We start from the raw sequence: 17,565 nt of genomic DNA, 5'->3' as shown, positions 1-17,565 counted from the left end.
TGTAGGCAAAACAGCAGACCATTGTCTGGATCAATTGCAGAAAGCGAAGGCGGCCCTGGAACGGTTAGGGTGACTACTAAAGATTAAAAAGTCCCGCCTACAACCCATGAGAATTCAGCAGTTCTTAGGCCTAATCCTAGACTCGCAGAATCAGGAGTGTCGTCTGCCACCCGAAAAAATAATTTGCCTACGTTATCAGGTCTTGAACGCTTCCAATAACCCCACCATATCCCTCAGGAAAGCAATATCGCTCCTAGGTCCCCTCTCGTCCGGTCCGGTGGGCCCAGTTCCATACAAGGATTCTACAGGGTGAGGTTTTACTTCATCAGAAAATCCTGGAGGGTTACCTAGAAGGCCAGTTGACGTTGTCCCAACGTACTATAAAATACCTTGGTTGGTGGCTAGAGGAAAGCAATTTAGCTAGAGGGGTGCCCTGGGAATATAACATAACCCATGTAGTCACCACGGTTGCAAGCCCTACTGGGGGAGGTCTTAGTCCAGGACCTACAGTTGTGGCCAAAGGTGTTGACACCCCTGCAATTTTGTCAGATAATACTCAGTTTCTTCCTGAAAATGATTGCAAACACAAATTCTTTGGTATTATTATCGTCATTTAATTTGTCTTAAATGAAAAAACACAAAAGACAATGAAGCAAAAAGCAAAACATTGATCATTTCACACAAAACTCCAAAAATGGGCCAGACAAAAGTACTGGCACCCTCAGCCTAATACTTGGTTGCACAACCTTAAGCCAAAATAACTGCGACCAACCGCTTCCGGTAACCATCAATGAGTTTCTTACAATGCTCTGCTGGAATTTTAGACCATTCTTCTTTGGCAAATTGCTCCAGGTCCCTGATATTAGAAGGGTGCCTTCTCCAAACTGCCATTTTTAGATCTCTCCACAGGTGTTCTATGGGATTCAGGTTTGGACTCATTGCTGGCCACCTTAGAAGTCTCCAGTGCTTTCTCTCAAACCATTTTCTAGTGCTTTTTGAAGTGTGTTTTGGGTCATTGTCCTGCTGGAAGACCCATGACCTCTGAGGGAGACCCAGCTTTCTCACACTGGGCCCTACATTATGCTGCAAAATTTGTTGGTAGTCTTCAGACTTCATAATGCCATGCAGCAAACCAACCCCAAAACATCAGGGAACCTCCGCCATGTTTGACTGTAGGGACCGTGTTTTTTTCTTTGAATGCCTCTTTTTTTCTCCTGTAAACTCTATGTTGATGCCTTTGCCCAAAAAGCTCTACTTTTGTCTCATCTGACCAGAGAACATTCTTCCAAAACGTTTTAGGCTTTTTCAGGTAAGTTTTGGCAAACTCCAGCCTGGCTGTTTTATGTCTCGGGGTAAGAAGTGGGGTCTTCCTAGGTCTCCTACCATACAGTCCCTTTTCATTCAGACGCCGACAGATAGTACGGGTTGACACTGTTGTACCCTCGGACTGCAGGACAGCTTGAACTTGTTTGGATGTTAGTCGAGGTTCTTTATCCAACATCCGCATAATCTTGCGTTGAAGTCTCTTGTCAATTTTTCTTTTCCGTCCACATCTAGGGAGGTTAGCCACAGTGCCATGGGCTTTGAACTTCTTGATGACACTGCGCACGGTAGACACAGGAACATTCAGGTCTTTGGAGATGGACTTGTAGCCTTGAGATTGCTCATGCTTCCTCACAATTTGGTTTCTCAAGTCCTCAGACAGTTCTTTGGTCTTCTTTCTTTTCTCCATGCTCAATGTGGTACACACAAGGACACAGGACAGAGGCTGAGTCAACTTTAATCCATGTCAACTGGATGCAAGTGTGAATTAGTTATTGCTAACACCTGTTAGGTGCTACAGGTAAGTTACAGGTGCTGTTAATTACACAAATTAGAGAAGCATCACATGATTTTTAGAACAGTGCCAATACTTTTGTCCACCCTCTTTTTTATGTTTGGTGTGGAATTATATACAATTTGGCTTTAGGACAATTCTTTTTGTGGTTTTTCATTTAAGACAAATTAAATGAAGATGATAATACCAAATAATTTGTGTTTGCAATCATTTTCAGGAAGAAACTGAGTATTATCTGACAAAATTTCAGGGGTGTCAATACTTTTGGCCACAACTGTATGGGATCACCATCAGGTGGAAATGTCCTCCAACCTGAAAGAGCGAACAGCCGTAGAGCAAGCGTTTAAAAGCCTCCCTTATATATCTACAGGGTCACCATGTACGAATATTCTCCGACTATCAGGTCACCGTGGCTTACTTCAATCACCAAGGTGGGACTTTGTTCCAGACCCCTAATGAATGTAGCAGAGCTGCTGTTCCAACTAGCAGAGCAACATCTTCTGTCTTTAACAGCTCTGCACATAAAAGGAAAAGAAAACACCACGGCGGACTTCCTAAGCCGCAACCTTCTAAGACAAGGGGAATGGTCCTCAAAGACCTCCATCTTCGACCTGATCGCACAAAAATGGGGGCAGCCAGAAGTGGACCTTTTCGCCACAAGGGAGAACAAGAAAGTGTCTCAATTTTGCTCTCTAAATCCCAGAGAAAGCCCTCTGGCAGTAGATGCTCTTTTGATAAAGTGGGACTTCAGGCTAGCATACGCCTTCCCTCACCTGTGTCTACTACCCCTGGTGATGAGGAAAGTCAGGAAGGATAAGGCGAAAATTATAGTGATCGCCCCGTTTTGGCCCAGGAGGGCATGGTTCTCATGCCTCAAGACCATGTCAGTGTCCGACCCATGGGTCCTACCAGACATACCGGCTCTCCTATCCCAGGGCCCAGTTTACCATCCTCAGGTAGCTGGCCTACATCTGACGGCGTGTATTTTGAACGGTCACTGCTGAAAGAGAAAGGCTTCTCCCTAGCCTTGCTTAACACCCTGCTTAAGAGCAGAAAGCCGATCACAACCAAGATCTACATTAGAATCTGGAAGAGGTTCCTTCAGAATTCCGGGGTAGTAGCTGGGCAGTCCACACCGATAGCACAGATCCTAGAGTTCTTACAAAGAGGGCTGGACATGGGACTCTACCAGTACCCTCAAGGTACAAGTGTAAGCCTTAGGGTCCCTTTTTAATTGCATCATCGCCAGTAACTATTGGATCAGTAGATTTATTAAAGCGACAGGCAGATCCAGGCCAATAGTAAAAGATAAGTTTATGCCATGGGATCTAAACCTAGTCCTCACAGCCATGACAGAGGCCCCGTTTGAACCTATTTCATCAGCCTCTACGAAAAATCTGTTTCTTAAAGTGGTCTTTCTGGTAACACTGATGTCAGCCCGTAGAGTAAGTGACATCCATGCGTTATCTAGGCTTCCTCCTTATATTCACTATAGAGACGACAGGGTAATACTTACATCTGATCCAGCATACTTGCCTAAGGTAGCCTCCAGTTTCCATAGAACGCAGGAAATAGTCCTTCCATCCTTCCTCCCTAATCCAGTGAACGATAAGGAAAGAAAACTACACACTCTAGACGTCAGGAGATGTCTCCTGGAATACCTGGCAGTTACCGCTCCATGGAAGAAAGATAATGCCTTATTTGTCTCCTATCAGGGCACAAGGAAGGGCCTTAGGGCGTCAAAAAGCTCGCTAGCTAGATGGATTAGGGAGGCCATTTCGTTAGCATACACCTCAAAGGACAGGTCGGCTCCTGGCAAGTTGAGGGCGCATTCCACCAGATCCATGGCGACCTCGTGGGCGGAGAGATCGGAAGTCTTGATCGACCAAATATGTAAGGCAGCTACCTGGTCCTCTCCGAGCACCTTTTACAACCATTATAGACTAGACCTGGGTGTGTCCTCAGACCTCTCCTTTGGTGTCAGGGTTCTGCAGGCTGTAGTCCCTCCCTAAAGTAATTATTACTCTCTGTAATTCTCTGAGGTGGTGCTGTCATGGACGACCGAATAAAGTCTTAGTTACTCACCGGTTAACGGTATTTTTCGGAGTCCATGACAGCACCTGTAGATTCCCTCCCTTTGGTTTAGTTTGGGTATGCACTTCTTCTTATATGTACACTGGTAATAAATAGTGAAGTAAAGAATTGTACATAAATCATGCTATTAACCTTGGTGGTCGTCTTGTGCTCTGTAAACCAACTGATGCGTGGGAGAGTGCCACCCTTATGTATCTGTAGGATTTCCTGTTCATGAAGGGCGGATCCCTCTCTCAGGTGGTGCTGCCATGGACTCAGTTACTCACCGGTTAACGGTATTTTTCGAAGACTTTCTGCCCCTACATCATGCTGCTCTCACAGTAGGTAACAACAACCTGGTGACCTATTCCCTTTAAAGTGGCTCTTTTACCAGATTTCTGAATACAAGCTGCATTTATTATTCATTCTTTAACCTGAAGTACTTTGTTATTCCATGTCAGGATTTCTGTGTAAACTTTATTTGAACGTTTTCCCACTAAAGTAGATCTCCTAAAATACTGATTTTTTTTTTTTTTTTTTTTTTTTTTTTTTTTTTTTTAATACCAGGATTATAGAGCCATTCCGATACAGGCAAAAGTATGTACACCAATCTCATCAGGTGTGAGAGTTTACAAAATACAATTCTGACATTTAAAAGAAAAAAAAAAAGAGAGAGAGTGATAGATAGATATATTCGAATATTTTTAAAATAATTTTATTTTAAAACCATAAACAGCCATAGAGTCATTATGCACACTGCATTGGATCTTTTTGTATTGTATGTATGCGTGGAATGGCTCACTTCCTATACAGCCCAACCTATCCTTAGAGCCCTGATAGGGAGAGAGTTAAATTAACATTTCACGGTTGAGCCAGTGATGTCCAAATTATTCCACAGAGTGTTGCTAGCAGCTCAAATGACCAAACGGAGACGTGTCTCTGTATGGGACGATCCAAAGAGATCGGTAACCCGTTTATTGTAGTCAGTTATTTTATAATATTTTGCTTAATTATGCAAGGTTCTCAACTACCAATAAAATCATTTCACTTTATAAGCCAATAATATTGCAAGAAAACCGGAAACTACATATATGTCTGTACATTTACAACCATAGACAGCCATAGAGTCATTATGCACACTGCATTGGATCTTTTTGTATTGTATATATGCCTGGAATGGCTCACTTCCTATACAGCCTAACCTATCCATAGAGCCCCATGCAGTGGGCACCACAAAAAGCACGTTCCTCGCAGTATACCTTTTTGCCTATGCAGTGATTCATGTTGGAGGTGAAGATCAGAAAATGCACAAAGCACTCGTGTAAATCCATGCACCATTATAATTCCATTATCCATTTTCTGATTTGTGTAATTCAATCTTCCAGGGTTTTCAGCATCAGCAGATATAGATGTTTCAGAAGAAAGCAGGTGTGTGGACTCTGCTCACGACATGGCCACACTTGACTCACAGGTTAGCCCTAAACACAAGAATCAAAAGCAGCTGCGAGACTCCTTGTTTTCCCAAATTCGAGAGGGGTTGGAGCAAACTGATGGTCGAATGCTTCCTACGTGCCTTCATCAGGTAGGTCTCTTCCGCTTGCCTCAGAGGTGTGTGTGGCAGTGAGAACCTTGCGTACGATAACACAATGTAGTGGGTTGTTTTTTTGTTTTTGTATAAGCGGGCCTCCTTCTAGAGGAGAGCTTAATTGCATGCTTTCCCCAAGTAAAATGCTAGTAAGACCCCCTACATCAGCTGGATCTCTGTAAGGAGAGTCAGAGAATCGACTATAGTAGAATAAAATGTATTCCTTATCTGCCGGTACTCAGACTATATGACGTCTGTAACATGTAATATAGTATGTGCAGACGGTCAGGAATTGGCAGTGCTTTGGACGCAGCACATGTCTGCTGCATCCAAAGTGCTGCCGGCTATTGTGGTCTGCGGGTGAGCCACGGGGGTCTCTGGATGCATTTCTTGAAATCCCATCCACTATGCTGTAACATCTGGACATTGCAGTTTGGACCCTGCACAAGTACGCAGCATCCAACCTGCTGCATTCACTAGTCATGTGCACATACCCTTAAAGGGGGTTTCCCACCAGCAAAGTTAATTTTAATTAACATGAATAGATCTTGGAATAATAATAATTTCCAGAGTTGGATGTATGTAAATACAATGTTCCTGTGCTGAGATAATCCTATAAATGTGTCTCTGCTGTGTAATGGCCGTGTCTGACCTACAGGGACATGGTCTGATCATACCACAGCTCCTGGGAGGAAGCAAAAGAGTATACAGACATTACTGCACTGGATCACAGCTGATTCCTTCTTTAAAGTAAAACATTGTTTAAAAACAGGCAGGGAAATGTTTTACCTCAGAAAAAGAATTATTTTTGATCCCATGCTCTGCTGTCTGTATAGTTTTTTTTCCTTCCTCCCCTCCCCAGGAGCTGTGGTATGATCAGACCATGTCCCTGTAGGTCAGACACAGCCATTACACAGCAGGGGCACATTTATAGGATTATCTCAGCACAGGAACATTTAATTTAAACACATCCAATTGTGGAAATTATTATTATTCCACGATCTCTTGATTACAATGAACTTTGTTTTTGGGAAAACTCCTTTAAAGGAATGTTTAACTGGAACATGTATATCTGAATCAGCGGTCTCACACTAGAAATCCTCATTCTGCCTCAGAAGAGTATCCTTTACCTATTTCGGAAGGCCCCTACCTTTGCACACGACTCCTTTTTTTCTTCTCACTTGCTTTTTGTTCCATCACACATCTTACAGCACTGAGAGCAATCTTTTCTGTTACAGCGACTCTGTCACCAGGTTTCTACCATCTAATCTGAGAATTACCAACAAAAAAAAATATGGTGCACTGAAGTCTCAGAAAAATCAGCTTGTATTGAAATAATAAATATAAAAAACACTGGAGATAAAAAGTGTAACACAATGGAGGACCACAAGTACAGAAATACATATGCACTAAAATGTATGTTGCTTAGTAACAGAATGTGTTCTTCTGCCTGTAAAATTGTATATGGGACACATTTTCCAGTAACTATATGTTATACCTTAGTGGGGAGATATATGCTCCAAAAATAAACAATAATAATAATCATTTATATAGCGCCAACATATTCCGCAGCGCTTTGCAGTTTAACAGTTTCAATACACAAGTCATAAGTAACAATACAATAATTAGAGCAAAATAAGACGACCCTGCTCGTGGGAGCTTACAATCTATAATGAGGTGGGGGAGATACAAAGTACAGGTGTGTGTTTACAATGATGTATTTACAATGATGGTCCAGCCATCTTGAGGGAGTGAGGGATGGATGGAGATAGTGAATGGGCTACACAAGCACACTTACTCATAGAATGACTTTGATTAGTGAACGTGATAGGCCGCTCTGAACAAATGTGTTTTGAGGGAGCGCCTGAAACTATGCAAATTGTGGATAGTCCTAATTTCTTGGGGTAGAGCATTCCAGAGGATTGGCGCAATGCGGGAGAAGTCTTGGAGTCGGGAGTGGGAAGTACGGGTTAGTGCAGAGGTTAGTCAAAAGTTATTTGCGGAGGGCAGCAGTCGGTTAGGCCGATAAACAGAAATGAGGCAGGAGATGTAGGGGGGTGCTGCACTGTGGAGAGCTTTGTGGGTGAGAACAAGTACTTTGAATTGGATCCTATAATGAATGGGCAGCCAATGTAAGAACTGACGAAGAGCGGACGCGTCCGAGTACCGATTAGCCAGATAGATGACCCTTTCTGCTGCATTAAGTATGGACTGGAGAGGGGATAGTCGAGTAACGGGGAGGCCAATTAAGAGTGTTGCAGTAATCCAGGCGGGAGTGGATCAATGCTACAGTGAGGGTTTTTGTTTCCATTGTGAGAAAAGGGCGGTTTCTAGAGATGTTCTTTAGGTGTAAGTGGCAAGAGCGGGCAAGGGATTGTATATGGGATGTGAAGGAGAGATTGGTGTCAAACATAACACCCAGACAGCGAGCCTGCTGCCGGGGTGATATTGTTGTGCCACCCACGGAGAGGGAAATGTAAGATTTAGGGAGGTTAGTAAACGGCGGGAGCAGAAGATGTTCAGTTTTGGAGAGGTTGAGTTTCAGATAGAGAGCGGACATGATGTTGGTGACTGCGGATAGACAGTCACTGGCATTCTGTAGTACAGCGTGGGTAAGGTCGGGGGATGACGTATATAGTTGTGTGTCATCAGCATAAAGATGGTACCGAAAGCCAAATCTGCTGATGGTCTGTCCAATTGGGGCCGTGTAGGGAGAGAAGGGAAGGGGGCCAAGGACTGAGGTACCCCGACAGCAAGAGGAAGAGGAGATGACGTGGAGCCAGAGAACAAAACACTGAAGGAGCGGTCAGAAAGATAGGAAGAGAACCAGGAGAGAGCAGTGTCCTTAAAGCCTAGTGACTGGAGCCTAGAGAGTTGGAGATGGTGGTCAACAGTGTCGAAAGCTGCAGATAGGTCAAGAAGAATGAGCAGAGAGTGGTCACCGTTAAGTTTTGCTGTCAGAAGGTCATTGGTCACTTTGAGTGCAGTTTCATTCGAATGTAGGGGGCGGAAGCCGAAGCTCTTACATGTTATAGTAGGAAAGAATGTAATGACAGGGAGTCCTGGTGCCCCAATGCACGTTTCACCCTAGCTTCTTTTAAGGGACGTGCATAGGCACAGGAAAACCTATTCTGTGACCAAGCAAAATACATTTTAGTGTACACTTATTTATTCGGACTCCCATGACAGCACCACGAGAGAGGGGATCCGCCCTTTAGGAACAGGAAACCTACAGATACAAAAAGGGCGGCACCTCTCCCACGCATCAGTTGGTTTCCTGTTCCTGAAGGGACGGGATCCTACAGAAGACCAGGATCCCAGGCCGGCCGGCCGATACAGGTAGCGGGGGGGTCTCCTACCTCGGCCTGGTGCGGATCCCTGGAAGACGCCACGGCGGCCCAGGATGGGTAGCACGGCGGTGGCGTAGTCAGCAGGGAGCGGCGTCCGGAGGATGTCCGACTCCAGAATAAAGGCCGCCGCCGGTGAGTATGTTTCCCCCCGGGGGCCCCCGGATCCGGCGGCGCTGGTGCGGTGGCCGGCGCGCTGCGAGGGAAGCTGCGACCGGGGAGCGCGGTATCCCGAAGCTCCCGGGCGTCCCGCGTGACTTCCGGTCGGGCGGGGTCGCGGTGACGTCAGGGGGCGGCTGGAGGAGGTGCTTCCGGGTCGGCGGCGCCACTGCGCATGCGCGAGAAAAACAAGATGGCGGCGCCCATCGCAAACGCCGATGAGCGTCGGCTCTCCGGCCCGGTGCGGCGCTAGCTGGGGAAGGGAGCCCTATTAGGGGGGGAGGGGCGCGGCACGCATACTGCTGTCCGGAGGAGGGGTATATAGGCAGGACACGGGCAGGGTGCCTTGCCTTGGCCACATTATTGCGAGCAGTAATGGAGAGCGAGCAGGAGCGGCAGCGGCGGCAGCAGCAGCAACGACGGCAGCAGCGACAAACATCTCTGCCGCCCCTGGATGACCTTCGGCAGGTCAAGCAGAAAAAGAAAGAATCACGTGACAGTGAACGTGCGGGACGAAATGACCAGTCCAGCCATAAAAGCTCCTCTAAGCAGACAGGAGCATCGGCTGAGAAGAATCCCCCTCATCCTCCGGTACTTGATAGTGGCACTGGTAAGTGATCTTCGTGAAAGCTCACTCAGTGACGGGGCCCCCCTTCTGTGCTTTATTCTAGGGGAAGAAGGCTTCAGGTAAAACTAAACACAGGGAATGCGCACTCTGTGCATGCCCATTACCGGACTCATGCCCCAAAAGATTGTGCCCCCCCTGTATTCAGCAGACAGTGGCGGAAGAGTCGCCCGCGGTAGCAGCGAGTTTGAGAGACATTGTTAGGGCAGAAATGAAGGAAACCCTAAAGTCACTGTCCCAGCCGGAAACTATAAAGGGCGGGGTCCCGGTGGAGTCCGATTCCTCGGCAGAATGGAGGAGAAGTAGAGACTCCCAGGCTTCATCTCCCTCGTCCTCCTCAGAAGAAGAGGACTCTGGGCGGTTTTGTCTGCCTCTTGACCGGGTAGACAAGCTGGTCAAAGCAGTCAGAGGGACAATGGAAGTAGAGGAGCCTAAGCCCCAATTATCCATGCAGGATGTCATGTTCAGGGGGCTGGGGCAGAGGAAGCCTAGAGTATTCCCGTTAAATCAGAAGATCCAGGATCTAATCCACAGAGAGTGGAAAAAAACGGATAAAAGAGGGTCGCTACCACCAGCCCTCAAACGCAGATATCCCTTCGACGATCCGGCAGTAAATACTTGGGACAAGGCCCCCAAATTAGATGCGGCCATTGCAAAGGCATCGAAAAGATCCTCGCTGCCCTTTGAGGACATGGGATCCCTTAAAGATCCCCTAGACAGGAAGGCAGACACCTTCCTTAAGAATACTTGGGAGATGGCAGCCGGTTCCTTAAGACCAGCAGTGGCGTCAACATGCACAGCTAGGTCCATGATGGTCTGGTTGGACCAGTTGGAGTCACAATTAAAACAGGGTACGTCAAGACAAACAATTCTTGGGGCCCTACCAACAATCCAAGAGGGAGCAGCCTTCCTAGCAGATGCCTCGGCGGATGCAGTAAGAATGGCAGCCAGAGCAGCAGGTCTCTCTAATGCGGCTCGTAGAGCCCTGTGGCTAAAGTGCTGGCAGGGAGACATTCAGACCAGGGCGAAGCTTTGTACTATTCCGTGTGAGGGGGAATATTTGTTCGGCGCAGTCCTGGACGAACTGCTTGACAAGGCTGGGGACGACAAGAAAAAATTCCCAAATCTCTGGCCTACATCCTACCGACGCCCATTTTGGTAGAAGGAGATTCCGTCTGGGGAGAAGGCCCAATTCTTCGCCTACTAGAGACCGTCCCAGATGGGAAGATAGAAGGAGAAGAGGTACGGGCTACATGTTTAGACGCTCGTCTAGAGATCAAAAGAGACAGAATCAATGACTAGCAATTCCCGTGGGAGGTAGACTATCATCCTTCCTTCCGGCATGGTCACAGATTACAAATAGTGACTGGGTGCGCAATGTAATATCCACCGGGCTTAGATTGGAGTTTACCCAGGTCCCGCGGGATACCTTTAAATCCACTCCTTTAAGATCTTCACCCCTTGAACAAGCAGCTTTAGAAGCGGAGGTCTTGAGCCTATGCCAGAAAAACGTCTTGATAGAGGTTCCGGAAGCTGAGAGAGGAAGAGGGTTCTACTCTCCCTTATTCCTGATCCAAAAACCTGATAAGACATTTAGAACGATCATTAACTTACGTTTCCTTAATAAGTTTTTGGTGAACCGTACTTTTAAGATGGAGTCCATCAATACGACAATAAAAATATTGTTTAAAGGGTGTTTTATGGCAGTCATAGATTTGAAAGATGCGTACTATCATGTACCTATCCATGCAGACTTCCAGCAGTTCCTGAGGGTGGCGGTTTCAATAGACGGCACAGTCCGTCATTATCAATATAGAGCCCTTCCCTTTGGTCTCTCAGCAGCGCCCCGGGTATTTACAAAGATAGTGGCCGAAGTGATGGCGCATTTACGGGAGGTGGACATCCTGATTGTTCCATATTTGGATGATTTTTTAATTGTAGGAAAATCAGGGGGCCATTGTACATCCCAGATAGAAAGAGCTAAGTCCAGGTTAGAAAACCTCGGATGGATATTAAACTACGAGAAATCCCGACTCCAGCCCTCAAAAATACAAAAGTTTCTAGGCTTACTATTAAATTCAGAAACTCAGCAGTGTCTGTTGCCATTGGATAAAATGCAAAAGATACAGCAGCAGGTTCTTCGGGCGGTTGATAATCCTTCTATGACCCTCAGACAGGCCATGTCCCTGTTGGGATCTCTAACCTCATGCATCCCAGCAGTTAGGTGGGCACAATTCCATACTAGAGCCCTTCAGAAGGATGTCCTATTTAATAGCAGGGCCTTAAGACACTCCTTACAAGGTCAACTGTTGCTAAGCCCCTCGACTGTCACATCGCTTAGATGGTGGCTCGATGATGAGAACCTAGCCTCAGGGGTGCCCTGGATAACGCAGATAACCCGTGTTATAACCACAGACGCTAGTCCCTTCGGTTGGGGGGCCCATATGGGGGACATAGTGGTACAGGGACAGTGGGATTCGGATACGGAGATCTCATCCAACCAAAGAGAGCTATTGGCGATAGAGCAGGCAGTCAAAAAACTCATTATGTACCATCACGTGAGGATACTCTCGGACAACCAGGTAGCGGTAGCATATATCAACCACCAAGGTGGAACCCGCTCCGACGCCCTGATGCGGACAACAGAACGTCTCCTTCAAATAGCAGAGGGAAGTTTTCTATCTTTGACGGCGCTCCACATCAGAGGGAAAGACAACGTAAAGGCAGACTTTCTAAGCCGCAAGGCTCTAAAGCAAGGAGAATGGGCTTTGAACAGGGATATTTACCACCAGATTGTCCGCAGATGGGGTCGGCCAGAGGTAGACCTCTTTGCCACCAGAGAAAACAGAAAAGAAAAATCGTTCTGCTCTCTGAATCCCAGGGAAAATCCACTAGCAGTGGACGCCCTCCTGATAAGATGGAACTTTTCTCTGGCATACGCCTTCCCGCCATTAAATCTTCTACCTCTGGTAGTAAGGAAGATCAGGGAAGATCGGGCAAGAGTCATATTAATTGCCCCCTTTTGGCCCAGGAGGACCTGGTTTGCATGGTTGAGGACCATGTCTGTATGCGATCCCTGGGTGCTGCCGAACCTTCCGGATCTCCTCTACCAGGGGCCAGTCAGCCACCCACAAGTAGCGAGACTCCATTTGACGGCGTGGTCTTTGAAAGGTCACTGTTAGAGGATTCTCCAAGAAGTTAATTGATACCCTCCTAAAAAGCAGGAAATTGACTACCACTAACATTTATGCTAGGACCTGGAAGCGATTCCTGTCCACCTTTCAGTTTGACGCCAGAGACGGAATTCCCACGAAACACATTCTGGAATTTCTCAAGAAGGGTCTCGAATTGGGTCTCTCCACAAGTACATTAAAAGTACAAGTTTCAGCCTTAGGGGCCTTGTTTGCATGTGATATTGCCAATAACTATTGGGTAGCAAGGTTCATCAAAGCAGCGGCTAGATCGAGACCCATACACAAAGACAGATGTGTACCTTGGGACTTAAATTTAGTCCTTACGGACTTGACAGAAAAACCATTTGAACCTCTGGAATCGGCCTCATTAAAGATTATTTCTCTTAAGGCAGCTTTTCTAGTGGCGATAACATCCGCACGTAGAGTGAGCGACATACAGGCACTTTCCAGATTGCCCCCTTACACAGAGTTCTTACAGGATAGAGTAATCCTCAGGCCAGATCCAGCATACCTTCCCAAGGTAGCATCACAATTTCACAGGACACAAGAGATAGTTCTGCCTTCCTTCCTCCCTAATCCGACCAACCCTAAGGAGCAAAAACTTCAGGCATTAGATATTAGGAGATGCTTACTTAAATATTTAGCAGCCACGGATCCTTGGAAGAAGGAGAATGCATTATTCCTATCCTTCCAAGGTCCCAGGAAAGGTTGTAGGGTATCGAAACGCACATTAGCAAGGTGGATTAGGGAGGCTATCTCTCTTGCCTACACAGCAGGTGGAGGTCCGGCTCCGCAGAACCTGAGGGCGCATTCCACTCGTGCCATGGCATCATCTTGGGCAGAAAGATCTGGAGTGTCAATTGATCAGATATGTAAAGCGGCCACCTGGTCATCTCCTTCCACCTTTTTTAACCACTATCGATTAGATATGGGTGCCTCTTCAGATCTCACCTTCGGGCTAAGGGTGCTGCAGGCTGTAGTCCCGCCCTAAATTAGTTTACATCTCTGTAATTCTCTCGTGGTGCTGTCATGGGAGTCCGAATAAAGTATTAAGTTACGTACCGGTAACGGTATTTTTCGGAAGCCCATGACAGCACCCTTAGTTCCCTCCCTTGTTCACATATAGGGGTGCACTCCTTTAGAAGATTGTCCACAATTTACGGTATGTGGGAGATGGTGTAAAAAATTATATATATATTTCTGCTATATAGGGTAGATAGGTTGTATATATTATATGTTGTGTACTAACCATGGTAGCCTCTCAAGCTCTGTAAACCAACTGATGCGTGGGAGAGGTGCCGCCCTTTTTGTATCTGTAGGTTTCCTGTTCCTAAAGGGCGGATCCCCTCTCTCGTGGTGCTGTCATGGGCTTCCGAAAAATACCGTTACCGGTACGTAACTTAATACTTTTTGTACATGTGGTCCAACTTTGTGTTACAATTTTTTTTATCTCCAGTGTTTTTTTATATTCATTATTTCACTAAAAGCTATGTTTTATGAGACTTCAGTGCACCATATTTATTTTTGTTGGTAATTATCGGATGTCTCAGATAAAATATTTTATATACTAATATGCTGAGTTGTGTTGGCCTTAACCTTCTAATTCGAGAGCAGCATGTTGTAGAGACAGAGACTCTGATTCCAGTAATGTGTCACATGCTGGGCTCCTTGCTGTAGTATTTCCATTTTACTGTTGTTTCACCAGGAGATTGCCACTAAAGGACTAGAAACCTGCTGCCATGTAGTCTCACTGCGCCCCAACAACCAATTGGCAGGTTTCTGCCTATTCAGTGTACACAGATAGCTGCCAATCAGGGTTGTGGGTGGAGTTATACATATCTCAGCATTCAGAGAACTGCTAAATCTGCAGCAGAGAAAACAGGGCTTTTATCAAAACTACAGTAAGTAGCCTAGGGTATCTCTCAGGGTCTCTGACCCTACATCATGGTTCTCTCAGATTACATAGTAAAAACCCGGTAACAAGTTTCCTTTCATATTCTAGTAAGGAGTATTTCTCCACATGGTTAAAGCCTGCAGATGCTTATAGAGACTCAGTATGGAAGGAGGAAGCTGTTCCTAATAGCTTGTGGATTGATGTGGATTTGAATGCTGAGCTCTTGACCAATTAGGAGAATGGAGCTCCAATATGACCGGACACAAGTGAGTGGTTCCCACACCCCTGTGTGACTCCTGGAGAGAGGCTCGATTATGGTGGATTAGTTCGGAGGTCACTTGATAGGATTGGGGCAGTTGTGACATAGTGATGACCTCCCCTGAATGGGTGATGACTGTGTATTTTCTGAATAACTTGGCATAGCAAAAAATTCTTGGTAACTTCATGACAAAATTGCGCACCTGTCTCACTTGGGATGTAAAGCAGATGAATCCAGATTAATTAAATTCCTAAACTGAATATGTTTACTAATTCAAGAATTATTTAGAAAAAAATATACACTATCAATTTTGTTATATAAAATGTGACGCTGAGGTAGGTGAGACTACAGCAATTGCATGTTACTTCTGTATTGGGCTCAGATGCAAAGAGCTGGGCATAGGTATTATGTGCCACACATTGTCGTTCTGTTCAGTATACGGCTATGTTTTCTCTCCTTAGATCGCAGAGACCTATTTTCAGGAAGAAGACTGTATCCTTCTTACTTTTAAATACTTTCTATTAACTCTAGTACATTGGTGACTTTGGCAGCTAGTACACCTACCGTAGATATTCCTGGCTTGGTCACATGTTTAGGTAAATTATTGATGTTTATGGATAATTCTACTTATGGCCACTGCAGGTGAATCCTAAGGGTAAGTGCACACGTTGCAGAAAATTTCTGCACAAAAACCTGAATCCCTTCCCAGAAACCGCACCTATTTTTCCGCGGCGTTTTTTTTGCGCGTTTTTTGCGCGGTTTTGATGCGTTTTTGATGCGTTTTTTACCGCAGCGGTTTCTAAAAGCATGGGAGAAGCCTAAACCGCGGAAAAAACGCAAAATTAATGTGCATGCTGCGGTTTTTACCGCGATGCGGTTTTTTCGCGGTAAAAGACGCATCAATGTGCACACAAAGTGCAAAATGCATAGAAATGACTGTGTAGCTTATTTTTAGCGGTTTTATAGTGGTTTTATAGTGAAAACCGCGGTAAAAACCGCTAAAAAAACGCTGTGTGCGAACACAGCCTAAAAGGCAAACAGGCTGTCCACCTTTTGGGGACAATTTTTTTTCTTAACTTAAATGCATATATTTTGAGATAAAAGTTCTTTTTTTAATTTGGGTTTTGTTAAACATGTTGCACCATTTGTATTCATAGGTTCCTTGATTATGGTCTATGGTCATACATCAGCTGAGAGCAGGTCAGGAAAGATGAATAACAGTTACAAACTCCCTGACAGACCATTAGGAATGAGCTCACTGCTAAAAAAAAATAATACAAAATAAAGTCCCCAAAGATGTTCATTCACTGAGCATGCCTCTGCTAGCAGCTAATCTCCTGCAGAAGTAGCTGGCCACTAGAGGGAAATCTAACGCCTTGATTGGCAGGCATAAGGCAATGAATGAGTTAAACTGGAGCCTGTGTCTTGGGATGGGTTTGGGGTCCCCAGGAATCGGCAGTTTACTACTTGCTAAGTTGGGACAACCAATTGTAGACTTAAGCAATGCTGAGATTTTCAGTTGTGTGTTATATTAGTTTGAGCGCTAGTATTTAGGACATGTTATATAACACCTTACTGCGGCTCATAACTATCAGTACAAGGAGATGATTCTTGACTGCTCAATCAGATGAAAAAGCCATGCAATTCATCCAGCTGGAGCGAGTCTATCACGAGCAGTTACTAGCAAATCTGTCTGCCATTCAGGAGCAGTGGGGTGAGTAAGTGATGACTCTGTTCATCTAGTTCTTTGCCAAATGGAGTTTAGTAATTAGATGCCGCTCACATGCTACTTATGTAACAAATGCCATTGTGGATCACTGTGTTTTTGTTTGAATTCCACTTTTTTATGTTTTCTGGATGCCAAGTAACTGTCCGCTGCCCCTCCATGCTGAGACCCTGACATTGTAGCCACAGAAGTGTGTCAACCACAAACTGTATAAATTAAACGTATAGAAAAAATCTCCTGCAAGTGGGATTATTTAAATTTATTGACAGCTGGTTCATGCTGCCGAATCCGTGTGCAGGATGTATCGGGCACTGGCGGTATGATCTCAGCCAGGTATTTTTGACTCAAGCATAGTGCTTGACAAGTGTGACCAACTTTTTACTATTGATGCTGCCTATGCATCATTAATGGTAAAAGATAGGATGTAAAAAATAATTAAAAAAAAAGATAGGGCTATACTTGACGTCTGTTGGCCCCTGGCCCTCAGCGACGCTGCCGGCAAGCTCCGTTCCCAGGGATGCATTGCGAGAATCAACTCAGATGACGTAGCGGTCACGCGACCGTAACGTCATCTGGTTTGATTCGTGCAATGCATCCCTGGGAACGGAAGATGCTGTCAGCGTGGCTGAGAGGCGGGAAGGACTCCGGAGGCCATCAGAGAGGGTAAGTATATCCCTATTTTTATTTTAATTCTATTTTTTACAGGATTATGGTACTCAGGGCATGGAGGAGAGCCTCCTCTCCTCCAGACCCTGGGTACCATTCGCACATGAAGCGCTCACTTTACGTATGGTAGGCATAGCCACATACTTAAAGTGAGCGTTTCAATGCAATCCTATGGCTGTGGAATCACCGCAATTCCGCAT

At 45.6% G+C, this 17,565-nt stretch overlaps 1 protein-coding gene across 2 annotated transcripts in view; it reads left to right on the top strand.

Annotated features, from left to right (window-relative positions):
* CNST (consortin, connexin sorting protein) overlaps window positions 1-17,565 on the top strand; it is a 223,419-nt gene that overhangs the window by 88,378 nt on the left and 117,476 nt on the right. For both annotated transcript variants that reach the window (XM_073545130.1, XM_073545131.1), the window contains exons 3-5: window positions 5,296-5,492; window positions 15,435-15,465; window positions 16,601-16,687. In XM_073545130.1, coding sequence (XP_073401231.1) covers window positions 5,296-5,492; window positions 15,435-15,465; window positions 16,601-16,687 — 315 coding nt within the window. The remainder of the gene's footprint in view (window positions 1-5,295; window positions 5,493-15,434; window positions 15,466-16,600; window positions 16,688-17,565) is intronic.

This window comes from Dendrobates tinctorius, unplaced genomic scaffold, assembly GCF_039654945.1.
Source record: "Dendrobates tinctorius isolate UK_male_01 unplaced genomic scaffold, ASM3965494v1 ptg000140l, whole genome shotgun sequence".
Classification (NCBI taxonomy): domain Eukaryota; kingdom Metazoa; phylum Chordata; class Amphibia; order Anura; family Dendrobatidae; genus Dendrobates; species Dendrobates tinctorius.
Note: the sequence above shows the minus strand (reverse complement) of the source record. Positions and strands in the feature narration are given on the sequence as shown.